This window comes from Gymnodraco acuticeps, unplaced genomic scaffold (assembly GCF_902827175.1).
Source record: "Gymnodraco acuticeps unplaced genomic scaffold, fGymAcu1.1, whole genome shotgun sequence".
In the NCBI taxonomy this organism is placed as follows: Eukaryota; Metazoa; Chordata; class Actinopteri; order Perciformes; family Bathydraconidae; genus Gymnodraco; species Gymnodraco acuticeps.
Genome location: NW_022991493.1, coordinates 1 through 27,939, shown reverse-complemented (window position 1 = coordinate 27,939; position 27,939 = coordinate 1). Strand labels below are relative to the sequence as shown.

The window sequence follows — 27,939 nt, the reverse complement described above, 5'->3', positions numbered from 1 at the left end:
CTGAGGTAATTTAAAGGGAAATAAAAATGTAATTGTGTGACAACCCTTAACTTTTATGATAAAACACAAAGAAAGTAAAGCTTTATTAAAACGTTATGACAACAGAGGCTATTTTGAAACTGGATGCAAACCTGTTTCTGTGAACACAAGTAATCATTAGTACTAATTATCAACGTTTACCTTGTTGTGATATCTTGTTTTATCAGTTACTTTATATTTTGTAACTTTCACTCACACTCTGTTGATGTGCTTTAAACTCCTGAATTTCCCTACAGGGATAAATAAAGGTCCATCTTATAGTATCTTAGTAAAAAGCTCATAAATATTCGTGGAAAAGACAAAAACCGACGGTAATAATCCAACAGAAAAGGCAACAACTGATCCATTTATTCACCTTATCATCAAATATGTACAAGCTAAAAAAAGTGTTACCCAACAGGTCAGTCAATATGCATATGATGGGGGGGGGGGAATCTGAATAAATGATGCACATGTTCGACTACAATGACATAAAACCGCTAAGTAAGGGAGAAAATACTGGAACAAAACTAAATACAGTAAGTAAAGTCCGAATTTTCTCCAAATGTCACTTTCAAATGAAGATATACAATCCAGGAGATAGTCTTTAGATGTGAGGGTGTTGGTTGGTTGGTTGGTTGGTAAAAAAACGTACATTGAGAGTCCATATTGTCATTCGTCTGCTTTCTGATCTTTCTCACATTTATAATGAGCACAGGGAAGGGCTGGGAAACACACCGATGTTATCTCGACATCTGGATACAAGAATGGATAACATAGATGGATTTAAGATATCGTAAGAGGTGTTTTTTCATGGTTTGAGAGTAAAAATCCACATTACTGATGAGCTTTTATCTACATTTCCATCGTGTAATCACTTTGTGACTCAAATATCGATAGAAGTCCGAAAACGTCCCGATATCTGAGTTTTCCTCACATCTCCCAGCCCTACACTCAGGTGTTGCAGCTTCCTGTTCTTCTTGTAGTGGAGATCATTGCTTGGCCTTCTTCAGGATGGTTCCCACGGCGGAGATGACGGTGGTCTTGGTGCCGCTGGCGGTGGTGGTGACGGAGACGACGGCCGGTAACGAGGAGCTGGTGGTGATGGCGGCGGGCTGGGAAAGAGTCACGGGGATCGCCGAGTCCCATTTACTCTTCCTCTTCTGGGCCTCTGAGGACAAACACACACAGGAGGGATTCACGTGAGATCAGGAAGGAACAGGAAGGGATGATTAAGGGCTTCTAATATGTATTTTTCTGCTGTTAGTTGGCCATCAAAACAATAACAGCACAACAACACAATAATGGCGTAGCGTATCATTGCAGTTAGCTTCTCCTGGTTAGCATTAGCTATTGTTTTCACAATAACATTTATGTTCAATTAATTCATTTCTTATTTTAACTTAAAGGTGGGGTAGGTCATTCTGGAGAAACCAGCTCGAGTGGCTAGAATTTGAAAATACACAGCCGGAACAAATCTGCCTCTTCCTCACAGAGCCCCTCCCCCAACACACACGAACGCGCACATGACCAATGAGGGCACGAGATAAGTTTGTGCCCAGATGGAAGGCTGACAGGCAGGTAGGCCATCCAGTTACTTTAGCCGGCTCAGATGATTGGTCGTGTTTTTTACAGCGCCACGGCTTCAAAGCACTTCAGATATTCATTGCTATCGGGATGTTCAGAGCATTCCATGGAATATAACAAGTGTATCTCGAGCCGGTTTCTCAAACTTACCTACCCCACCTTTAACTGTATATAACATTTTATTTTAGATTTTATTAATCTTTAATTTTGTGTGATCTGTGCTGTCCTGTTTTTCATTCTCACCCTGTTGCTATTTAAACTACCGAATTTCCCCACGGAGATTAATAAAGGTCCATCTTATCTGTTCTTATAACTATTTTTCAGGATCTTTTAACTGGATCATCCACAGAGAGCCCCTCTCTCCAAAACTAACAGACGTTGTAAGTAAAACTGGTTTAAACACTGAAAAAAAGCAGTTTTTAAGATAAAAATGTGTAATTTTCATGGGATACTGGGCGTAAGGGCTACGAGCTAAAAGCTAACAATTGTTCCTCTAATAATAAGATCCAGTTGTTCAGGAGTTTATTTTTCTGATGCCGAATTATCCACAAAGATCTTATTCTCTCAAAAACAAACAGACCCACTCATTAAAAGCAGAAATAGAAATTCACTACGTTTGTGTTTCTGTAAAATAGGAGAAAGGGGCTACGAGCTAAATGCTAACGTAACACGCTTGTCTCTGTAAGATCCAGATGTCCAGGACGTTTTTACCGGGACAAAAACAACAAAATATGTGAGTCAACAAAACGCTCTTCTTCTGAGATGCAAATAAGATATGGATTTAATTATTTAGGGACTTAAAACATTCTTTAAATGTGATGGACTTAAAAGGACAGTGAACTCAAACGTCAGGCCAGGTGATTTATCTGCGTTGTTGTGTTGGATGTTTACCTGTAGACGTGGTGGAGGTGTTGCTGCTGTTGGTGGAGGCCGCGGTGTTCGAGGGGTTGTTGCCCTTCTTCGTCCCCGTGACAAACTCAATCTGTGAAACACACTGAATACTATAAAAGTTTTGTTTTATGTGAAACCATTTTGAAACAACAACCGCATCAAGGGCACATAGGTCTCTGTTATTATTATGTATTATGTATTAAGACTTCACTATGCTACACTAGTGCTCCTATTGGCTAAGCTTCAACACATCTTAGTGATAGGCAAAGGGGCGGGACATCTCTATGAGGTGGACTAATCACAACAGAGCCGGCCAGCTAACCAATCAGAGCAGACTGGGCTCTGGTTTCAGACAGAGGGTGAAAAGAAGTGCTGCAGCAACATTACAGCATGGAGACATGTCCCAGTAGAGACATACTGATATACACCTGAACATCAGCAGGAGAGGACTCTTTAAAGTAGAGACACTACATACTGATATACACCTGAACATCAGCAGGAGAGGACTCTTTAAAGTAGAGACACTACATACTGATATACACCTGAACATCAGCAGGAGAGGACTCTTTAAAGTAGAGACACTACATACTGATATACACCTGAACATCAGCAGGAGAGGACTCTTTAAAGTAGAGACACTACATACTGATATACACCTGAACATCAACAGGAGAGGACTCTTTAAAGTAGAGACACTACATACTGATATACACCTGAACATCAGCAGGAGAGGACTCTTTAAAGTAGAGACACTACATACTGATATACACCTGAACATTAGCAGGAGAGGACTCTTTAAAGTAGAGACACTACATACTGAAATACACCTGAACATCAGCAGGAGAGGACTCTTTAAAGTAGAGACACTACATACTGATATACACCTGAACATCATCAGGAGAGAACTCTTTAAAGTAGAGACACTACATACTGATATACACCTGAACATCAGCAGGAGAGGACTCTTTAAAGTAGAGACACTACATACTGATATACACCTGAACATCAGCAGGAGAGGACTCTTTAAAGTAGATACACTACATACTGATCTACACCTGAACATCAGCAGGAGAGGACTCTTTAAAGTAGAGACACTACATACTGATATACACCTGAACATCAGCAGCAGAGGACTCTTTAAAGTAGAGACACTACATACTGATATACACCTGAACATCAGCAGCAGAGGACTCTTTAAAGTAGAGACACTACATACTGATATACACCTGAACATCAGCAGGAGAGGACTCTTTAAAGTAGAGACACTACATACTGATATACACCTGAACATCAGCAGGAGAGGACTCTTTAAAGTAGAGACACTACATACTGATATACACCTGAACATCAGCAGGAGAGGACTCTTTAAAGTAGAGACACTACATACTGATATACACCTGAACATCAGCAGGAGAGGACTCTTTAAAGTAGAGACACTACTTACTGATATACACCTGAACATCAGCAGGAGAGGACTCTTTAAAGTAGATACACTACATACTGATATACACCTGAACATCAGCAGGAGAGGACTCTTTAAAGTAGAGACACTACATACTGATATACACCTGAACATCAGCAGGAGAGGACTCTTTAAAGTAGAGACACTATATACTGATATACACCTGAACATCAGCAGGAGAGGACTCTTTAAAGTAGAGACACTACATACTGATATACACCTGAACATCAGCAGGAGAGGACTCTTTAAAGGAGAGACACTACATACTGATATACACCTGAACATCAGCAGGAGAGGACTCTTTAAAGTAGAGACACTACATACTGATATACACCTGAACATCAGCAGGAGAGGACTCTTTAAAGTAGAGACACTACATACTGATATACACCTGAACATCATCAGGAGAGAACTCTTTAAAGTAGAGACACTACATACTGATATACACCTGAACATCAGCAGGAGAGGACTCTTTAAAGTAGAGACACTATATACACCTGAACATCAGCAGGAGAGGACTCTTTAAAGTAGATACACTACATACTGATAGGGACTCTTTAAAGCCTCTGTACTATCCCTTCAGTTTGCTCCTGCCTGCATACCTTCACAGCAGAGAATAATAAATCTGATCCTGAGGGAACGTGTTCATTCACGTCTAGTTTCTACCGTACGATTCTTTCACCTCTCAACGATTAGTCAGCAGGATCTATCTGGCAAAATAAAGACATACTCAGGTGTTTTAAAATCTACACAAGGTGTGAAAAACACGTACGGGCCGCTGCAGTTACGAGAGCAGAACTTGGCAAATGTGGAATTCTTCGTAAGTCTGACGGAAAGTAAATAACCTAACCTCAGCTGGTGGAGACTTGCCCTTGACGCAGACACAAAAAAATGTTTAAAATGCTCTTATTGTTGTTGTTTTTAAACTCACCTTGGTGCGCTCCTTCTTGGCTTTCTCCAGTTTGTCCATCTCCACCTTCTGAGATTTGGCTGCAGGGATAAGACACAGAAGCGATGAGTGTTTGTCACGTTGAGTTGCTCAAAAATGTGAAGACGATGAAGGTTTTATTGAGCTTACCCAAGCCTTCGTAGTACGAGTCCTCCGACCAGCCGTGGGGATCGAACATGTCTTTCGGGTAATTTGTTCCCAGTTCGTCTATACTGCAGAACTGAATGAGCTTCTCGTAAATGCTGGACAAAAAAACAACAAAGAAAAAGTGGTTTGTTATTTTGAACATCGGCAACGTCACTATATGTCTTTATCATGAAGGAGACTAATGGCGCGTTTCCACTGCAGCGGGTTGCTCGCTTTAAGCGTGCCGAGCCGTGCGGGGCCCGTTTTTGGTTGCGTTTCCACTTGGCCTAGTACCGGCTAGCGGGTCCTAATTCACAGTTTTTCTGGCCCCATAAAATCGTGGTTCTAGGGCCAGGAACAACCAGACACTACATACTGATATACACCTGAACATCAGCAGGAGAGGACTCTTTAAAAGGAATGGTATGCTCATGACACTCATTTTTAAATAATTATCATCCGATAAAACAGACCAGTCTCTGCCAGTCTTCTTTTTTTTTGTTTTTATCCGATGACATTATCAGTGATTTTAAACGGATTAATTACCGAAATAACATCAACCCTGTGGGCGGCGCCATTTTACCGGACGTGACGTAAACCATGCGTTTGGTTTCGAGGACACGTTGATGTTCATGTTCTTTACTGTAGTTACTCTCTTCAAATATGCCTCATTGTATCGCGAAACATTGCCACAATTCTGATAGGAACAATCCACGGAATGCTCGGTTCCATCTGTTGCCAAAAGGTAAGCGTAGGAAGTACGTTCGGAGGCAGTGGCTAGCGAAATGTGGCCGGCCCGAACCGAAAGATCCACAGGCGCATGTATGCAGCGAACATTTCAAGTTTCCGGACGACTACTCTGAGAGTATGATAAAACATAACATGGGATTTATTGAACAACCATTACTTAATGGAGATGCAGTACCATCGGTCTTTCTGGTGTCATCACCGACCAGGACACCAGTTCGGCCAGTTGAGAAATCGCCCTCTGCAAGTGTGAAGCGACGGAGGACCAGAAGTAGTGCTCGGAGTAAGAATAAGGTATGTTATGGCGCATTTCCATTACAGCGGGTAGCCCCGTTCAAACGTCCTTTATCGTCCAGGCCAGGCCAGTTTTTGGTGGCCTTTCCATATAGCGTAGTACCGGCTAGTGGGTATTTCCCCCCAGTTTTTACGGCCCCATAAAATCGTGGTTCCAGGGCCAGGGACAACGAGGCTGAGTATGCTAAACTAGAGAGGGAATCGCTAGCAAGGGTGGTACTACATGCATACATATCTAGTAATCAAAATCCTTGTATCTACTAAGTAGTACTAAGTAGGCTCGAACCTGTATGGCTGAATTCCCCCTTCCAATCTCTTCATATTGCTCAAAACTTCTTCCTCGGCTGACGAGTCCGAACTCAAATACTCCATGTTTTCGTGTGTTTACAAAGTGAACGCATGGATGACGTCACGACCATCACGTGACTACTGAAAATGGGCAAAATGGCAGCGGCCTGACGGAATATACAGGTTTTGATCAAAAAGAGCTATAAAATCATTATTTACCGGGGAATATCGCTCATTTCTTCAGGGTATGGTTTAAACATAATGTTTCACTAAATACTGAAGTTTTGATTAATTATCTAATGAGTGGAGCATTCCTTTAAAGTAGAGACACTACATACTGATATACACGTGAACATCAGCAGGAGAGGACTCTTTAAAGTAGAGACACTACATACTGATATACACCTGAACATCAGCAGGAGAGGACTCTTTAAAGTAGAGACACTACATACTGATATACACCTGAACATCAGCAGGAGAGGACTCTTTAAAGTAGAGACACTACATACTGATATACACCTGAACATCAGCAGGAGAGGACTCTTTAAAGTAGAGACACTACATACTGATATACACCTGAACATCAGCAGGAGAGGACTCTTTAAAGTAGAGACACTACATACTGATATACACCTGAACATCAGCAGGAGAGGACTCTTTAAAGTAGAGACACTACATACTGATATACACCTGAACATCAGCAGGAGAGGACTCTTTAAAGTAGAGACACTACATACTGATATACACCTGAACATCAGCAGGAGAGGACTCTTTAAAGTAGAGACACTACATACTGATATACACCTGAACATCAGCAGGAGAGGACTCTTTAAAGTAGAGACACTACATACTGATATACACCTGAACATCAGCAGGAGAGGACTCTTTAAAGTAGAGACACTACATACTGATATACACCTGAACATCAGCAGGAGAGGACTCTTTAAAGTAGAGACACTACATACTGATATACACCTGAACATCAGCAGGAGAGGACTCTTTAAAGTAGAGACACTACATACTGATATACACCTGAACATCAGCAGGAGAGGACTCTTTAAAGTAGAGACACTACATACTGATATACACCTGAACATCAGCAGGAGAGGACTCTTTAAAGTAGAGACACTACATACTGATATACACCTGAACATCAGAGGAGAGGACTCTTTAAAGTAGAGACACTACATACTGATATACACCTGAACATCAGCAGGAGAGGACTCTTTAAAGTAGAGACACTACATACTGATATACACCTGAACATCATCAGGAGAGGACTCTTTAAAGTAGAGACACTACATACTGATATACACATGAACATCAGCAGGAGAGGACTCTTTAAAGTAGAGACACTACATACTGATATACACCTGAACATCATCAGGAGAGGACTCTTTAAAGTAGAGACACTACATACACCGTTACTTCCCTCTGTACCCGTAGTCTAGGAGGGAACGTAATACCTGACATTGAAGCATTATGGTATGTAAGCGATTATGTGGACACCATCTGGCCGTTCACCTCCTAACTAGGTCATTTTTTATCGTCGTCTCCTCAGTCGAGTGCATACCTGGGGTTTCTGAATTCCTTCTTCTTCTGGATGTGGTTGTTTGTGTCGAAGTCTCCCTGCAGCTTCCTCTCGTACAGCTTGTGGATCTTGTCCTGTTTCAAAACAAACAAAACAAACAGGTCATCAAATTATCTTCCTCCACCCTAGCACATTTGGCAGGACACCGTGTCGATGTCTGCAGAGAAACAGAACCTGCACGTGACGGCCGTGAATGGAGCTATTGTAGAAAAGCGGTTTCTGATGCATTGGGGAAATATTTGACGACCAGGTTCAACTCAGAGAGCTGGCAGAAGTCATGAGTGAGCTCACATGAGAACAGGAAGGAGGGACCGCTGCTGAAATGGGAAATATCTGCCAACTTCTTGTCAAATATAATGTAATATATAATAACAAGTGGTTGAGGAAATCTATTTTAAAACTGTCTTTTTTTATATACTAGTGCTGTCAAAATGATCGCGTTAACGGCGGTAATTCATTTTTTAAATTAATTGCGTTGAAATATTTAACGCATAACGCATACAGAATGGCCCGCCCCCATACGTGCCACCAGTGGCAGCGGCAGGGTATGGCTGGGGTAGGCTACACCCATACCAAGAGATGGCTTAGCCCCACCATGAAAAATGATGTTAAAGTAAGCAAAATAAAGTCTGCGGAGTAAACTGCACAGACAGCAGTTAGTCAGATTGATTTCAGCCACTTGTCTGGAAATACCGAAGACTAGAAACGGTTTTGAAAACTTTTGTCACGTAGTGATCGTCTTCTCAATAGAACATCTTTGATAATGTCTTCTGGCCAATCAGAATCAAGATAACGGCGTGGTGTTGTTGCAGGAAGTCCCGACGGAGAATACTTTTGCTGCATCTCTATACATCGATACAACATTACGTGTTGATAGAAATCAACACGTAATGAATTAAGACCCCACGGTTTGATGATTGATAGGTGTGTGGGCTTCTTTCATTTTGACACACAGAACAATGTTATAATAAACATACTGTATGTTAAATGGATATATCCGCCTTCTTTCATTTATCTTTCCATTCCCAACAATATACATCAAGAAATGGCATATTTTGGACATAGTTCGAATGGTGATTCATCTGATTAAAATGTTTAATCGTTTGACAGCCCTAACATTTCTGCATGTTTTTTTTTCAAATAATTTTAATTGTGTTTTTGTTGCATTTTGTCTTATTGCTGTTAATACATGTTTTTTTTAAAAGCACTTTGAATTGCTTTATGAAGAAAACATATTAGAAATGAGTTATTGGAGGGAAAAAAGACAAGGTTTTGTTTACATTTGCAGTTTGTTGCTGAACACAATGCATTAAGACGTCCAACTAATCTGCGTTTACGTATATGTTAGAGCCAGTGCCATCTAATTGTGATCTGTAGTCAAGACCGTATGAAGGACTACAATTCCCACCAGCCTCTAAAAAGACAGATGGGCAACCTGTGTGAAGACGCCGTCGAGGCACCGTTTTTAACCGTTAAAGTTATACAAGCCTAGGACTAAGTTGTTTATTATTTGATTTGAGTTTTGCCTCTTTTGTTTGACTATTGTAAAGGCCTGTTTTGAGTAAACACGCATAGTTTTGCTGCGGCTGCGAGGGAGTGCGGTCGTCTTTCAACCAGAAGGGTGTGGGTTCGATCCCAGCCCATGCAGTCAACATGTCGATGTATCCTTGGGCGAGATACTGAACCCTGAGTTTCTCCCGATGGCCAACGGTGTGAGAATGTCAGGTCCTAGAGTCAGGTGCACTGCTCTGTGTGAATGGGTAAAGCGCTATATACAGGGGTGCACATAACTTTTTTGCCCTGGTTCTCAAAGGAGCACCTGGAGATGTTGCTTGGTGCTCATCCTTAAAATGAAATAAACCGTAACTTTTGAGGGGATCTTTATTTGCCAGAAACACGGCACTGAACACACATGCAGAGGTGAACACAGAACACACATGCAGAGGTGAACACAGAACACACATGCAGAGGTGAACACAGAACACACACGCAGAGGTGAACACAGAACACACACACAGAGGTGAACACAGAACACACATGCAGAGGTGAACACAGAACACACATGCAGAGGTGAACACTGAACACACATGCAGAGGTGAACACAGAACACACACACAGAGGTGAACACAGAACACACATGCAGAGGTGAACACAGAACACACATGCAGAGGTGAACACAGAACACACATGCAGAGGTGAACACAGAACACACACACAGAGGTGAACACAGAACACACATGCAGAGGTGAACACAGAACACACATGCAGAGGTGAACACAGAACACACACACAGAGGTGAACACAGAACACACACACAGAGGTGAACACAGAACACACATGCAGAGGTGAACACAGAACACACACACAGAGGTGAACACAGAACACACATGCAGAGGTGAACACTGAACACACATGCAGAGGTGAACACAGAACACACATGCAGAGGTGAACACAGAACACACATGCAGAGGTGAACACAGAACACACATGCAGTGGTGAACACAGAACACACATGCAGAGGTGAACACAGAACACACACACAGAGGTGAACACAGAACACACACACAGAGGTGAACACAGAACACACACGCAGAGGTGAACACAGAACACGCATGCAGAGGTGAACACTGAACACACACACAGAGGTGAACACTGAACACACACACAGAGGTGAACACAGAACACACATGCAGAGGTGAACACAGAACACACATGCAGAGGTGAACACAGAACACACATGCAGAGGTGAACACAGAACACACACACAGAGGTGAACACAGAACACACATGCAGAGATGAACACAAGACAACATTAGCACGACCAGTAATCCTACAAGCTGTCAGACATGGTAGGTGATGACGTAGGCCTACTTCTTCCTCTCTGGTTGAGTCTGTGATTAGCTGCTTGCATCCACAAGTCAACAGAAAGTCTCTGTTGTCATCTTAGACAAGGATGTAATCAAATAAGTATGTGAACATAACCAATAACCTACCATAGCCAATAACAAATGAATGTAACTTATTTTATTTGTGTTGTTCATTCATATCTTATTTTACCTTAACATTTATTTATTTATGCATTTTTTTATCTCTCCAGTTTTAAAGGATATGTTTGGTTACTGTCCTATAGTATACATTGGAATGATTTCAAACCTGTTTATCCCAATAATTATAAAGGAGTGCCTTGGAAATATGTGTTTACATAAATTGTGACCAAACCGTTTGAACTTAGACTAAAGTGAACTATCTAAACACTCAGAGTCCTTTACCTCACTGAGCTGTAGTTATCAGCCTCTCAGTCTGACTGGAGAGGACTCTTCCCTCCACATCACTGTAGAAACATCTTCTTCTTCCGTTAGAGCAGCTAGCACCAGATGCTAATAACAACAGCGCCGGTACCGGTGCACCCTCCCTCTCTCCCTCTCTCCCTCGCTCACTCACTCACTCGCACTTTGGCTGTGAGCTGCGGGCGCCAGATAAGCCAACATCCCCCACTTTCATCACTTACAGCGCCCATCGTACAGGGCAAATGAAACGTGTACCCGGGGTGAAAAGGGTGTTACATTTTCTTAATTATAATATCGTTACATCAAGGCCGAAAATTAGGATGAGCCCCAACGGTCAAAAATGTTTGTTTCCCTCCCAGAGCTGCCAGCGCAGCGCCTCCACAGATCTGGCGCCCTAGGCGAACATCTATTACGCCAGGGCTACGGGCCGGCTATGAGTTCATATCATAGGTTCATATGCAACTCGCAAATATATTTCTCTCTCTCTCTCCTCTCTTTTCTCTCTCCTCTCTTTTCTCTCTCCTCTCTTTTCTCTCTCCCTTCTCTTCTCCCTTCTGATCATAGGTTTGATGCATTTCAGCAAACAATGAGCAGATGTGTCAGCAGCGTTAAGCATGTGTCTTCGGGGCAGGGATATCCAGAGTGTTCCTGCTGGAGGTGAATCAGAAGGTGATCATCTCTAAAGGTGCGGCTCTGCTTTTATTGAGATTACTAACACTCTGAATCAGTCCCAGCCGTGTGTCCTGACCTGCCTCTGATCCTCACAGAACAAACCTTATTGCAGCTTATGCAAAGCAAAGAGAGAGAAGTGAAATTTAAAGAAGATTTAATGTTCTGGTTTAATTACAGGGGCGCGTCTCGGGATTTATGTTGCCACCAGAACTTAATTCCTACCCAGAGGGAAAATGATTCACTTGGTAAGGAGAACGGGTTATTTAGACACTGAGATGACTAGTCTGTGGATGAGGGGGCTTTTAGTTTGAAAAACTCCTCCAAAAGGTGGAAGTGTGTGCAAGTTAAAGGTATCCTAGAACACTATTTTTAGGCATATATTATAGGTTTCAAAATACCAACCAGGTCATTCTAGCCTCACCCCCCTCTATTTCAGCCTGTTACTAAAGAGATGACTCGGGTCTGTAGCTTTAAAACCACATCAAGGATTCTCTCTGAAACAGGATGGAGCTCAAACTCTTTCTCTCTCTCAGGTTTACCACGAGGTGACTTCCTTTTGACTTCCTGCTTCTTCACACACACTCTCTCCAGCACAGGTTAGCTCTGAGTGTTAGCATGCTAATGGGAACACAGACCATATTACTTCCACGTCTCATTGTTTCTGACAGCAACGGTTCTGATTGGCCCGTGGGGGTAAAGCCCGCCCACATTTTAGTAATGTGGTCATGACGCAGCAAATCTGGATCAGCTCCGTTGATCCCCGTTTTTAGAGACGTGGGTACGGAGGAGAAGAGAGAGGGGTTTGTTTCTGACACTTTGAGAGTCTCCTGACACACCGGGGACACACCGGGGACACACCGGGACACACGGGGGACACACCGGGACACACCGGGGGGACACCGGGGACACACCGGGGACACACGGGGGACACACCGGGACACACCGGGGACACACGGGGACACACCGGGGACACACGGTGATGTAGAGAAGACATCAGAAAGTGAGTTTTGCATGATAGGAGACCTTTAACCCTCTGGAGTCGGTGCACATTATTTACGTATTTAATCATAGATTTTCGCTTGTAAGGAGTATAAATATGATTCAGATATCTGCGGAATCGCTAGAATCGTAGCTTTTCAAGAGTATCTCCTGTGAGACTGTACCCAGGGCACAGCAGCCAATATTGCCGCTCAAAGCAGCTTGATTCGGCGTTACACTGTGTGTGATTGGTGGATTTGTGTGTCAGTCAAGGACATCTCGGCCGGCCGGCAGCCATGTCGGTCTGAAATGACCAATGGACACTCTAGAAATCTAAGGACCTACCCACCAATAAAAAAACATATAACAGTTGTCTCCCATCAGTTTCAGTCTTTTAGTCTGTGAAGAAGATAGAGAAAATGGCTCCAAGGAACTTTACCGTTGCGGACGCCCTGGATTTTATTTTTGCGAGCGGCAGTGAAGAAGATGGCTCATCAGAACCTGAAGGCTTCGACTCTTCTTCTTCTGAAGAATACAGGGACAGCAGGGATCCATTTGAGGAGGGGTAAGTGTAAATATAACTTGTAGTGCATTTGCCATTTTGTGAGGAGTACCGCGAAAATGAACAATGGATTTATCAACCTTTTTATTTTCCCCTCATGAACTTTTTCTCGGGACAAAATAGACTCTTGATTAGTAAACGTTTACTCTGTGTAAATGTTATTTATGTGTAAACGTTATTTTGGCATGTATAAGTAAGGTTACATGTGTAGATGAATAAAAAGAATCCTTTATTCGTCCCACAACGGAGACATTTATAGACATGTATTTTATTTGATCATACTGTTCTGTACAGATGAGACTTTGTCATAGACTTATTTACACGTGTGTCTGTGATAAACTTTATGTGTAAACGTTATTTTGGTGTGTATAAGTAAGGTTACATGTGTAGATGCATGAGATAATCCTTTATTTGTCCCACAACGGAGACATTTAATTTATTTATATGTGTGCCTGCCATTTGTGTGTGTGTGTGTGTGTGTGTGTGTGTGTGTGTGTGTGTGTGTTTGGAACTTCGTAATAATTATTGTCCCACAATTTGTATTTGTTTTACAGAGAGGTTTCACAGCTGCCTGGGCCTAGCGGCCCACAGATGACATTTATCCAGGAGCCTCCAGCTGTGCCTGCCACCATGTTGAGATCTACCGTGGATCAAGGGCCTTCACCACTGCCATCCCCACCAAGCACCAGCATCACGACAGCTGCCTCCATCTCTGCCTGCGACGAGGTCAAGATACACCTCAGCTCCACCACAGCCACAGCCATCACCATCAACCCGGACAGCAAAGAGGTCTCGTAGAGCACACGTACCTCCCACACAGCCACCAGCTGCCCATGCACCATCACCCCCACCTGCACAGCAGCCAGCTCCACTGTCTTGGAAGACAGGCGAAGACCCTGACACTGCTCCCCCTATCTCCAGGTTTCAACCTGCTCGCACACCCGGGCCACAGCTCAGCTCAACAGTATCAAACAAACCCCTTGACCTGTTCAAGCTGTTCTTCAGTGCACTAACAGTACAGACACTCTGTACCAACACAAACAAGCGGGCTGCACAGGAGATGGGAAAGGGTAAAACCTACAAATGGACTGACTTGACTGTAGAGGATTTCTATAAATACATGGGGCTGCTGAAACTGGACAATGTATTGGACTACTGGAGGAAGGATCATTTTGTCAGTGTATAATGAATAGTTGGTTGAAGGAAAAAAAGTTCTGATGTTCAATATTGTAAATAGTGAGATTTTGCAGTTATATTTATATACATTGTTGGTATTATAATAAATTGTTGGTTGAAAAAAAAAGTTCTAATGCTCAATTCTTTTTTTTGTACACATCACATGAACCTTGTTATGTATTATGAAGTCATTCAGTCCTGATATATCTCAGCCCCTGCTGTGGTGAAAGTAGAGTGATTGACAGCTGTTTTACTCAGAATGCGAATTTATAAAATTTCATTTTATACATGAATAACACATTTATATACAGTGTAATTCAAATATTTCACTACTTTTGTAATCCTAAGACTTTGGTAAACAAATCTAAAACACCAAAACAATTCGATCACATGAGTAAATTTGTGTTTTCACAAGAGTTTTGAAGATTTTCCGAAAATCGGATGTCAAATTTTAAGCTTTTGAGCTACTTATCTCATCAAACAGTGCTCTAAGATGAGTAATTTGCATATATAGCAATACTAGAGATTGTCCTGAACATTTTGATATGTAACACATGGGTGCCATTTTAGAAGAAATACATTTAAAAGGTGATTTAAGAAAACGTCTAAAAATCGAGAAAATACCCTTAGACTCCAGAGGGTTAAAGCAGGGGTGGGGAACCTCCGGCCCCCGGGCCGTATACGGCCCGCGAGACCATTTGGTTTGGCCCTCGAGGTAATTTATAAACACACGCAAAAAATTAAAGAAATCTAGACCGCAAAATAATTAAACAAGTGAGTGCCTGCTTTTCCTGGCAACGGTCATGGTCCTTGAACACAACACGTGTCATCACGTGGTGTATGTCTCGTCTGACAGGGATGCAGTTCTGACGGAGAGCACCGGAACACCGCTCCGGGAATTCAAAAATTGCAGTACCCATAAATCCGTACACATGCCGCAGTTTGTGCGTGGCTGTGTCTTTAGTTGAAAGCCCAGTGGCGATCTGTTCATCTGTCATACAGTCAATAACTTTGTTGTTATTAGCATCTGGTTAGCTAGCTATGCTAACGAATATAAGAAGCTTTTTCTCCAACCAGTGAGGTAAATGCCCATCTTTATATGATCATTATAGTTATAAAAAAACAAGAGAATAAAGTAAACAGGTATAAAATACTATATGACAGTAATGTTATTCATAAACAAGAATACAGTTTGAAAGAGGAGTGATTTGTAAAATATCCATAAAGAAAAAGTAAATCTGTTTACAGTTCTGTTTCATCTGGGTGTTGAGAGATGTTTCCATAGAGCTCCTATGTTGCTCTCAAAGTGCACCAGATTGATGCTTTTAACTTCAATATTTTAAAAAAAAATCTTCCCGGGGGACCGGACCCCCCTAGAGGAGGTTAGGTCCCTCCTAGAGGAGGTTAGGTCCCCCCTGGAGGAGGTTAGGTCCCTCCTAGAGGAGGTTAGGTCCCTCCTAGAGGAGGTTAGGTCCCCCCTGGAGGAGGTTAGGTCCCCCCTGGAGGAGGTTAGGTCCCTCCTAGAGGAGGTTAGGTCCCTCCTAGAGGAGGTTAGGTCCCCCCTGGAGGAGGTTAGGTCCCCCCTGGAGGAGGTAAGGACCCCCCTAGAGGAGGTTAGGTCCCCCCCCACTTAAATCATGTTCACATGGATAGGAAACTAAATACATTTGCACACATCTTGTGTCCATATCTTTCTGTGTGGTGGTCATGCCACACCTTGCACGAGTCATGGCAAGATATCTGGATTCAGAGGTTGCTTTTTCTTTGCACAGAATGAAAGAAAGGCCAACTGAATGGGCTGTGATTTTTAAGCAGAGGTCAATAATTTGTACGGCCCTCGGAGGATGTTGAAAAAATTGAAATGGGCCTTGAGACGAAAAAGGTTCCCCACCCCTGCTTTAAAGGATGAGGTGTGTGTAAGTCAGCAGGTGGAGGTGTGTAAGTCAGTGTGTGTGTGTGTGTGTGTGTGTGTGTGTGTGTGTGTGTGTGTGTGTGTGTGTGTGTGTGTGTGTGTGTGTGTGTGTGTACCTGCAGTTGGCTGGAGCAGCGTCCCGGCGGCTCGGGGGGGATTCTGATGGCGTCGGGGGACATGTTCCTCACTTTCTCCGAGAAAAGAGCTGAAGGAGAGACACATACAAACGTGAGGAGTTGTTGTTGTACAAATACAATACAAATCAGTATTTCAAAAAGTAGGGTATGCACGATACGGCACGATACGGCACGATATTTGGATTTGTTTTTACAGGAACTGTCATCTGTTTTTCATCGTCCTCTGTTTCTCAAATCTTAAAGCACATTGTATACGTTAGACATGTTTTAATGGCATGTCTTTACATGCGTATATGTTTTCACTTCAGAGACTTCCCCCTTGAGCATGCCTTTACATGCAGAGTGAGGATTACCTAAGAAAAGACTGATAGTAGAAACAGAGGAACATTAGGGAGGCACAATATCTGCAATATGGAAACATGTTTGCATGATTTTCAAAGCTGTTTTAAGCCCAATGTCTTATTTTGTATTTTAAATAAGGGATTTTTTTTTTTAGATCAATTGACATTTCAACTGGTTTATAGGAGTGTGTGTGTGTTGAGAGCAGGGAGGGGCTGCTGGGGCGTGTGAGGAGGACGAGGGAGGAGGTGAGGAGGGAGGAGGTGAGAAGGGAGGATCCTCACCTCCTCCCTTCGACCCAGCCCTTGTTTTGCTGCTTCACTTTCTCTGTCTGCGGGCCAGGAATACTTCAGTGACACTAAACAACCAAATCAGAGCCATCAATCACCATGTGTGTATAAGGGCTGTGTGTGTGTGTGTGTGTGTGTGTGTGTGTGTGTGTGTGTGTGTGTGTGTGTACACGAACTTGACGGGACATGAGCAGATGCTTTTCTGAAGCGTTGTCTTTTAGGTGAACGGGATTTTTTGTGTTTTGTCATAAATATTGTTACAGTTTGAGCTAAATGCTAGCCCAAATAAGGGCACCATTAATCCTACCTTTTAGTGTTTTTACTTAAACAGGTTTTGAAACCGTGGGGGAAACAGGCATTTGACAGACTGTGCCCATGTTTAATATGGCCAAATAACAGTGTAACGGTGTGGGTATAATAAGAGTAACATGGGTATAATAAGAGTAACATGGGTATAATAAGAGTGTAACATGGAGTAACATGGGTATAATAAGAGTAACATGGGTATAATAAGAGGTAACATGGGTATAATAAGAGTGTAACATGGGTATAATAAGAGTAACATGGGTATAATAAGAGTGTAACATGGGTATAATAAGAGTGTAACATGGGTATAATAAGAGTGTAACATGGGTATAATAAGAGTGTAACATGGGTATAATAAGAGTAACATGGGTATAATAAGAGTGTAACATGGGTATAATAAGAGTGTAACATGGGTATAATAAGAGTGTAACATGGGTATAATAAGAGTAACATGGGTATAATAAGAGTGTAACAGGGTATAATAAGAGTGTAACATGGGTATAATAAGAGTGTAACATGGAGTAACATGGGTATAATAAGAGTGTAACATGGGTATAATAAGAGTGTAACATGGAGTAACATGGGTAATAATAAGAGTGTAACGGGTATAATAAGAGTGTAACCATGGAGTAACATGGGTATAATAAGAATTGTAACAGGTGTAATATAAGAGTGTAACATGGGTATAATAAGAGTGTAACATGGGTATAATAAGAGTGTAACATGGGTATAATAGAGTGTAACATGGGTATAATAAGAGTGTAACATGGGGTATAATAAGAGTGTAACATGGGTATAATAAGAGTGTAACAGGGTATAATAAGAGTGTAACATGGAGTAACATGGGTATAATAAGAGTGTAACATGGGTATAATAAGAGTGTAACATGGAGTAACATGGGTATAATAAGAGTGTAACATGGGTATAATAAGAGTGTAACAGGGAGTAACATGGGTATAATAAGAGTGTAACATGGAGTAACATGGGTATAATAAGAGTGTAACAGGGTATAATAAGAGTGTAACATGGAGTAACATGGGTATAATAAGAGTGTAACATGGGTATAATAAGAGTGTAACATGGGTATAATAAGAGTGTAACAGGGTATAATAAGAGTGTAACATGGAGTAACATGGGTATAATAAGAGTGTAACAGGGTATAATAAGAGTGTAACATGGAGTAACATGGGTATAATAAGAGTGTAACAGGGTATAATAAGAGTGTAACATGGGTATAATAAGAGTGTAACAGCGTATAATAAGAGTGTAACATGGGTATAATAAGAGTGTAACATGGGTATAATAAGAGTGTAACATGGAGTAACATGGGTATAATAAGAGTGTAACATGGGTATAATAAGAGTGTAACATGGAGTAACATGGGTATAATAAGAGTAACATGGGTATAATAAGAGTGTAACATGGAGTAACATGGGTATAATAAGAGTGTAACATGGGTATAATAAGAGTGTAACATGGGTATAATAAGAGTGTAACAGGGTATAATAAGAGTGTAACATGGAGTAACATGGGTATAATAAGAGTGTAACATGGGTATAATAAGAGTGTAACATGGAGTAACATGGGTATAATAAGAGTGTAACATGGGTATAATAAGAGTGTAACATGGGTATAATAAGAGTGTAACAGGGTATAATAAGAGTGTAACAGGGTATAATAAGAGTGTAACATGGAGTAACATGGGTATAATAAGAGTGTAACATGGGTATAATAAGAGTGTAACATGGGTATAATAAGAGTGTAACAGGGTATAATAAGAGTGTAAATGGAGTAACATGGGTATAATAAGAGTGTAACATGGGTATAATAAGAGTGTAACATGGAGTAACATGGGTATAATAAGAGTGTAACAGGGTATAATAAGAGTGTAACATGGAGTAACATGGGTATAATAAGAGTGTAACATGGGTAATAATAAGAGTGTAACATGGAGTAACATGGGGTATAGTAATTAAGAGTAACATGGGTGATAATAAGAGTGTAACATGGAGTAACATGGGTATAATAGAGTGTAACATGGGTATAATAAGAGTGTAACATGGGTATAGATAAGAGTGTAACATGGAGTAACATGGGTATATAAGAGTGTACATGGGTATATAAGAAGGTGTAACATGGGTATAATAAGAGTGTAACATATGGGAAGTAACATGGGTATAATAATAAGAGTGTAACATGGAGTAACATGGGTATAATAAGAGTGTTAACATGGGTATAATAAGAGTGTAACATGGGTTAATAAGAGTGTAACATGGAGTAACATGGGTATAATAAGAGTGTAACATGGGTATAATAAGAGTGTAACATGGAGTAACATGGGTAAATAGAGTGTAACAGGGTATAATAAGAGTGTAACATGGAGTAACATGGGTATAATAAGAGTGTAACATGGGTATAATAAGAGTGTAACATGGAGTAACATGGGTATAATAAGAGTAACATGGGTATAATAAGAGTGTAACATGGAGTAACATGGGTATAATAAGAGTGTAACATGGGTATAATAAGAGTGTAACATGGAGAAACATGGGTATAATAAGAGTGTAACATGGGTATAATAAGAGTGTAACATGGAGTAACATGGGTATAATAAGAGTGTAACATGGGTATAATAAGGAGAAGTGTAACATGGGTAATATAAGAGTGTAACAGGGTATAATAAGAGTGTAACATGGGTATAAATAAGAGTGTAACATGGAGTAACATGGGTATAATAAGAGTGTAACATGGAGTAACATGGGTATAATAAGAGTAACATGGGTATAATAAGAGTGTAACATGGGTATAATAAGAGTGTAACATGGAGTAACATGGGTATAATAAGAGTGTAACATGGGTATAATAAGAGTGTAACAGGGTATAATAAGAGTGTAACATGGAGTAACATGGGTATAATAAGAGTGTAACATGGGTATAATAAGAGTGTAACATGGAGTAACATGGGTATAATAAGAGTGTAACATGGAGTAACATGGGTATAATAAGAGTGTAACATGGGTATAATAAGAGAGTAACATGGGTATAATAAGAGTAACATGGGTATAATAAGAGTGTAACATGGAGTAACATGGGTATAATAAGAGTGTAACATGGAGTAACATGGGTATAATAAGAGTGTAACATGGGTATAATAAGAGTGTAACATGGAGTAACATGGGCATAATAAGAGTGTAACATGGAGTAACATGGGTATAATAAGAGTGTAACATGGGTATAATAAGAGTGTAACAGGGTATAATAAGAGTGTAACATGGGTATAATAAGAGTGTAACATGGAGTAACATGGGTATAATAAGAGTGTAACAGGGTATAATAAGAGTGTAACATGGAGTAACATGGGTATAATAAGAGTGTAACAGGTATAATAAGAGTGTAACATGGAGTAACATGGGTATAATAAGAGTGTAACATGGAGTAACATGGGTATAATAAGAGTGTAACATGGGTATAATAAGAGTGTAACATGGAGTAACATGGGTATAATAAGAGTAACATGGAGTAACATGGGTATAATAAGAGTGTAACATGGGTATAATAAGAGTGTAACATGGAGTAACATGGGTATAATAAGAGTGTAACATGGAGTAACATGGGTATAATAAGAGTGTAACATGGGTATAATAAGAGTGTAACATGGAGTAACATGGGTATAATAAGAGTGTAACATGGGTATAATAAGAGTAACATGGAGTAACATGGGTATAATAAGAGTGTAACATGGAGTAACATGGGTATAATAAGAGTGTAACATGGAGTAACATGGGTATAATAAGAGTGTAACATGGTATAATAAGAGTGTAACATGGAGTAACATGGGTATAATAAGAGTGTAACATGGGTATAATAAGAGTAACATGGGTATAATAAGAGTGTAACATGGGTATAATAAGAGTGTAACATGGGTATAATAAGAGTGTAACATGGGTATAATAAGAGTGTAACATGGAGTAACATGGGTATAATAAGAGTGTAACATGGGTATAATAAGAGTGTAACAGGGTATAATAAGAGTGTAACATGGAGTAACATGGGTATAATAAGAGTGTAACAGGGTATAATAAGAGTGTAACATGGAGTAACATGGGTATAATAAGAGTGTAACATGGGTATAATAAGAGTGTAACATGGGTATAATAAGAGTGTAACATGGAGTAACATGGGTATAATAAGAGTGTAACAGGGTATAATAAGAGTGTAACATGGAGTAACATGGGTATAATAAGAGTGTAACAGGGTATAATAAGAGTGTAACATGGGTATAATAAGAGTGTAACATGGGTATAATAAGAGTGTAACATGGGTATAATAAGAGTGTAACATGGGTATAATAAGAGTGTAACATGGAGTAACATGGGTATAATAAGAGTGTAACAGGGTATAATAAGAGTGTAACATGGGTATAATAAGAGTGTAACATGGAGTGATACAGGTGTTATAACAGTAATGTAAAAAATATCAATCAATTCCATTTCCAAAAGCTTGGAAATGGTGTCTTTTGCAGATAAAGGTTAATAAAGCTGGCAGCGCTATGCAAGGTAACAGCATATTTACGCTTTAACCGGAAGTACCAACACAAAAGTGGTCAATGTGGAAGCACCACAACGCAGGCGAAGAATATGGCGACACACTTTTTACACACACACACACACTTTACAGTTTGGACCACAGAGAAGCTCCCTGACCTCCTTTATTCTGGAAAGTTAAGACCCCTCCATCAAATGAGGAGCAGGGCGTCGCCTTTGCCGACTAGACACACTAACCAACGCCTCGCATGTGTGTGTGTGTGTGGGTGTGTGTGTGGGTGTGTGCAGGTTCACACAGATTTCTGACAGCCAACAATGAATTAAGATAAATGGCTCCATGCATGTAACTAGTTTGAACAGCTTGTATTTAACAAAAATCTGAACATACTGTAGCCTCCAACCATAAAAAAAACCTGACGAGGCAAGTCCCCACACACACACATATTTTCCCCACGATTTTTTTTTAAATGATGATTTCCCCGCAATAAGTAGTGCGATATGAAAATACTTAAGACTTTTTATAAGGCTTTATTCTTAGAGTAGTCATTGTATTTTTTAGGACCATGTAATTAAATTTGGAAACCAAATGAGGCCTTATCTTAGATAAATTATAATAGATAGTGTTTTTTTTATAATTCCTTATTTATTTATCTTCATTCTCTGCTTGTGTTTGATGACCAGTATGTAAGTAGTTTTAATAGCATATATCATTGTTAGCGAGTAAGCATAACTTCATTGCTGTTTAGCATCCAAATAAGCGGAGGAATAACGAAACATCAGAGACAGTGACATTTCATTCAACGGACTCTCCCATTGGAGGCGTGGCTTTATTTATACCCATCATGACCTTTAACCTGTTACGCTATTGGCTTCCGGTCATGCACAACAAATAACACGAATTGGTAACACATTTACCTGAATGTTATCACCCCCACTTGATATCACATTTGTGTTTTGTTTGTTTTTTAACAAATAAAAACATAAGGTTCTCTACCTTACAGAAATTGTTACTCTCCAAACATAAACTTTGCAAACTTAATCAACTTAAACTTTGGTGCAGGTTTTGTCATAACATCTGCCACCATCTGATTTGTTTTTCCCCCTTCCACAGTAGACCTCAGAAAATGATACTTAATGTCAATATGCTTGCATCTCTGTCTGTTAACAGGATTCTTTGCCAACGCTATTGTGCCCTGGTTGTCTTCGTAAATCGTAGGTAGTGTATATTCACATTTGTCAATGCCTTCTAGTAGTTGTATTAAGTACATACACTCCTGCACAGTAGCTGCTAAAGCCATATACTCAGCTTCACAAGTTGATAATGCGACAGTTGGCTGCTTTTTTGTTTTCCAGGAAACCAGTGGCCCGCTCTCATTAAGGCTAACACAATAACCTGACACACTCCGTCTGTCGGTTAGATCAGCAGCCCAATCTGCATCGCTGTATGCTTGTAAGCCCAGTTTTTCACTCTTACTTTTCCGGTAACACAGTTCCCTGTCGATTGTACCTTTCAAATATCTCAGTATGTGTTACAGAAGTCCATTGCTCTTCTGTCGGCTCAGAAAAATACTGGGACAGTTTACTGACAACACAACTCAAATCAGGCCTCGTGCACACAGCCAGGTAGATCAGGCTACCTACTGCCTCTCTGTACATTCTCACATCCTTCATCGGTACAGCATCATCTAAGTAATTCCGTTTTTGCTCACAAGGTGTCGCTCTCGGTTTACAATCCTGCATGTTCAACCTTTCAAGTATTTTGTTCACATATTTCTTCTGTGACATCTTTACACATGAATCAGTTTGATCAAAATCAATGCCCAGGAAATGTTTTAGTTTCCCCAAGTCTTTCATCCTGAATTTAGCTGTGAGCATCTCCTTAACAACTTTCAATGCATTGTTATCACTAGCTGCAATGATTATGTCATCAACCCATATTATCATTATCACTTTCCAGTTTCTTTTGTGTAAACACAATGGTCAGCCGGGTTCTGTACTCTTTCACTCAGATACTCATGCAGCATGTTGTTCTGACTGTTTGAGCCCATATAGTGACTTTTCTAGCTTGTACACCAACTTTTCACCTTTACTGGATTTGACCTCAAAACCTTCTGGCTGTTCCATGTATATCTCACAGTCTATTGGTGCATGCAGGTAAGCAGTTTTAACATCCATTTGGTGTAAAATCAGATGTTCCTGTGTTGCTTTTTGCATTAACACTCTGATACTGGTGAGGTTAGCGGTAGGTGAAAATGTCTCATAGTTGTCGCCCCTCTTCTGACTGTATCCCTCGGCTACATATCGTACCTTGTATCTTTCGGACCCATCAACATTGGTTTTGATATCATACACCCATTTACCCCCCACTGCTTTCTCACTCTGAGGTAAGTTGCTCAGGATAAATGTATCATTTTCTTTTAGTGATTGCATTTCCTCATCCATTGCAATAACCCATTGTTTGGACTCAGATGAAGTTACAGCTTCCCTCAATGTTAAAGGGATATTGCACATTCATCTGTAACAGTCAATATTTGTCAGTAGCTGATCCTCACTTTCCTTACCACATACACTGGCACATAAGTAAGCTGGCTTCTTCCTCACTCTTGAAGGATAACGCCTAAGCTCACTCTTGTCGTCTCCTGTCTCTGTTACCATAGATACTGGACTAACGTTAGCATCACACTTCATTTTGCCAGATTTGTTCTGTAGCTCAAAGTCATCATCAGAGACAGTTTCTGTTTGTGTTTCTCTTTCTGAATTGGTCTTGGTCACAAACTTCACAAGTCTAGATGTTTGCACTTTTCCACTGTGAGGGAAATAGACCATGAAGGCTGGACTCTTTTTGTCATATCCAACAAAAATTCCCTCCTCACACCTCGAGTCCAGTTTCTTTTTGTCTTGCTTATAGGCATAGCACACTGACCCAAACGTGTGCACTCTGACAGGTGAGGCCGTCTACCGGTCAGCATAAAGTAAGGTGTCTGTTTTGTGCGGTTGTTAAAGCATCTATTCCTTACTACGGCTGCTGTCTGTACTGCATAGGTCCACATACTTTTTGGCATCTCATTTTCTATAAGCATGCACCTGGCCATGTCAAAAAGTGTGCGCCAATTCCTCTCAGCAGAGCCATTTTGATGTGGGGAGTACGGTGCTGACTTTTCATGTCTAATCTCATTACTGCATAGCAACGCTTGGTAATGTTTCCCTGTGAACTCTGTGCCGTTGTCTGACCTGATACTGTCCCATACGGGAAAGTAAAATGTATCGGCCAGAAATCTCTCTGTTGCTTGCACTGTGTCACTTTTGTTTTTAAGGAAATACACAAACACTGCACTGGAGTAATCGTCTGTGAATGATAAAGCATACTTGAAGCCTTCTCTGGATTGCGGATCTACTGGTCCTGCTATATCTGTGTGCACCAACTCTAGAGCTGCTCTGGCTCTTACATCAGACTCTCTGTTCCTGGTTTGGGTAAACTTCCCTTTAGTGCATACATCACAATGTGGAGGTTTGTTTACCTTACCCTTAACTGACATGCCTTTAACAACATTCTGTAACTTCTGAATATCATCATAATTACAGTGTCCCAGGACTCATGCCATGTCTGTAAATCATAACACCTGTTGCATTGGTCATCACATTCATCATTTACTGTGTTCAAGAAATAAAGTCTGTTCAATTCATAAATGTGAAAATGTGTACCGTCTTTGTGTTGCAGGACGTCTTTGCCCTGCTCGAAGGTTACCGTGTCTCCTTTGGTAGTAGCTGCTTTCACAGAGAACATGTCTTGGGGGTACGATGGGATGTACAACGCCTTCTTCAGAGTTGTTTTGTGTCTTTTCCCCATGCTGTCCACCATAATAACAACAGCGTCCCCTCTTCCTTCTGCTACACCATTGCACCTGGTACCATCAGCTAATTCCACACAGTGGGATTCAGCCTGGAAGTCATCATCAAACCTCTTGAACTTTGTTACATCCGTGACGATATGTGAAGTCGCCCCTGTGTCCACCATCAGTCCTCTCTCGGTGATGCTGCGCCCTGGCTGGACCTTGTTGTCCACGTCGTTGACTCGGAAAGCATACTCCTCGCTAGTCGTTTCATCCGAAGCTTTCCGCGCGTCGTCCTCCCGTCGCTATATATTTTAAGTGCAGGTGGACCTCACCTCCTCTAGGGGGTCCGGTGGCATGCTCCCCCGGTAAGATTTTTTTTTAAATGTTGAACTTAATGCATCAATCTGGTGCAGTTTGAGGGGGAAATAAAGAGACTACACCCATATGAAACAGAACTGTATACATTTAAATAATCATAAAATCATAAGTACATGGCCATAACTAATAACACCATATCCAATATGAAAAACATTGAAACTTGTTTATTTATTTGTTTTTGGTTCATTTATAGTGTGTCTGTGCTCCTGAACCAGCCTCACCTGTCTCCCTCCTCTCCCCCTGCTCCTCTTTGAGGCAGCAGCAAAGACTAGTTTGAGCTAACAAGTTTCTTACCTTTTTTCACCTAGTTAAAACATTTTTTTTATTATTCATCCATATTTTACTAATCACTCCCCCTTCAAATGGGCATATGTGTTTACATAAATGGTGACCAAACCGTTTGAGACCCACAGAGAACTTAGACTAGATGCGTGTTGCTTTTACAAATGACTGCACCACAGCTTACGTTGGCACGTTCCGGCCTTGTGTCCACTCAGGCCGCACCTGTAACAAACAATGTCCGCACACTTGGTTCCTTTATCCCATGCTCTTGGAACAGAGGGTCGTCTCGGTCTCAACTGCTCCCGCGCCCTCATGACGTTGTCCTCTGGTGGCGGTGTGCGCATTCGCTCAGTATCCTCATAGCTGCGGAGCTTAGTCTTAAATTCCGCAAAACTTATTGTCCGGTCAATTTGCGTGATGTGTATGGCGAATGGTTTAAATGATTCTGGCAGTCCCTTCAAAACCATTGCTACAAGAAGCCCATCACTTAATTTCTCCTCCGCGCTTCTCAAAGCGGTGATGGCGGTCTCTGCACGTATTATATACTCCGTCACACTTTCACTGCTTGACTTTAGGAGTGATGTCAGTTCAGTATATAGGCTGATAATACGTGGTTTACCTGTGCCAGCATAATAGTCTCTTAAAATCTTCAATGCCTGCAGACCATTATCCGCCGCCTCCCTCATTACAAGGGACAAACTTTTGTCATCAAGAAATTGGATAAGCTCTGCATAAGCCTCTTCATTTTTCCCTTCATCGTCCGCCTCTTCCTCAATTATGTCCGTAGGACTCCTTAAAATAGTATTCTTCAGTCCCTGTAAGCGAAGATGGCCCAAGAATTTCGTCTCCCACAGTTCATAGTTCTTTTCATCCCCGTCCAACACTAGCCGAGACCAGCGGCTACTGGATCCTGCGTCCCAACCAGCTCATGGCGTTAGCTTAGCTTGCTAATCCACCACACTTGCTACGTTGCGACTTTCCATCGGTGGACAAACGCCGGAAATACTTATTTGGGTGTCTCTGGGCCCATAACCTGTTAGCAGAGTAAGCATAACTTCATTGCTGTTTAGCATCCAAATAAGCGGAGGAATAACGAAACATCAGAGACAGTGACATTTCATTCAACGGGCTCTCCCATTGGAGGCGTGGCTTTATTTATACCCATCATGACCTTTAACCTGTTACGCTATTGGCTTCCGGTCATGCACAACAAATAACACGAATTGGTAACACATTTACCTGAATGTTAACATAAATGTTACAGTACTGTAACTGTACTGTAGCACTGTA

At 41.1% G+C, this 27,939-nt stretch overlaps 2 protein-coding genes across 3 annotated transcripts in view; both read right to left on the bottom strand.

The window, feature by feature from the left end:
- Positions 1–13,927, bottom strand: part of itgb4 (integrin, beta 4) — a gene marked incomplete in the record, with an annotated part of 78,305 nt that extends 64,378 nt beyond the window's left edge. The window contains 1 exon segment of the mRNA XM_034196773.1: positions 13,916–13,927.
- Positions 357–17,369, bottom strand: sap30bp (SAP30 binding protein). 2 transcript variants are annotated; one of them, XM_034196772.1, is made up of 6 exons: positions 16,657–17,369; positions 7,936–8,027; positions 5,037–5,149; positions 4,890–4,948; positions 2,497–2,587; positions 357–1,189 (listed from the first exon to the last, which is right to left on the bottom strand). In XM_034196772.1, the coding sequence occupies exons 1-6, from the start codon at positions 16,717–16,719 to the stop codon at positions 1,011–1,013; spliced, it is 597 nt and encodes a 198-aa protein (XP_034052663.1). In that variant the 5' UTR covers positions 16,720–17,369; the 3' UTR covers positions 357–1,010. The 2 variants fall into 2 exon arrangements, with proteins under 2 accessions (XP_034052663.1, XP_034052662.1); XM_034196771.1 differs by having other exon boundaries at positions 2,497–2,599; positions 16,657–17,367.
- Positions 17,370–27,939: the final 10,570 nt, after the last annotated feature.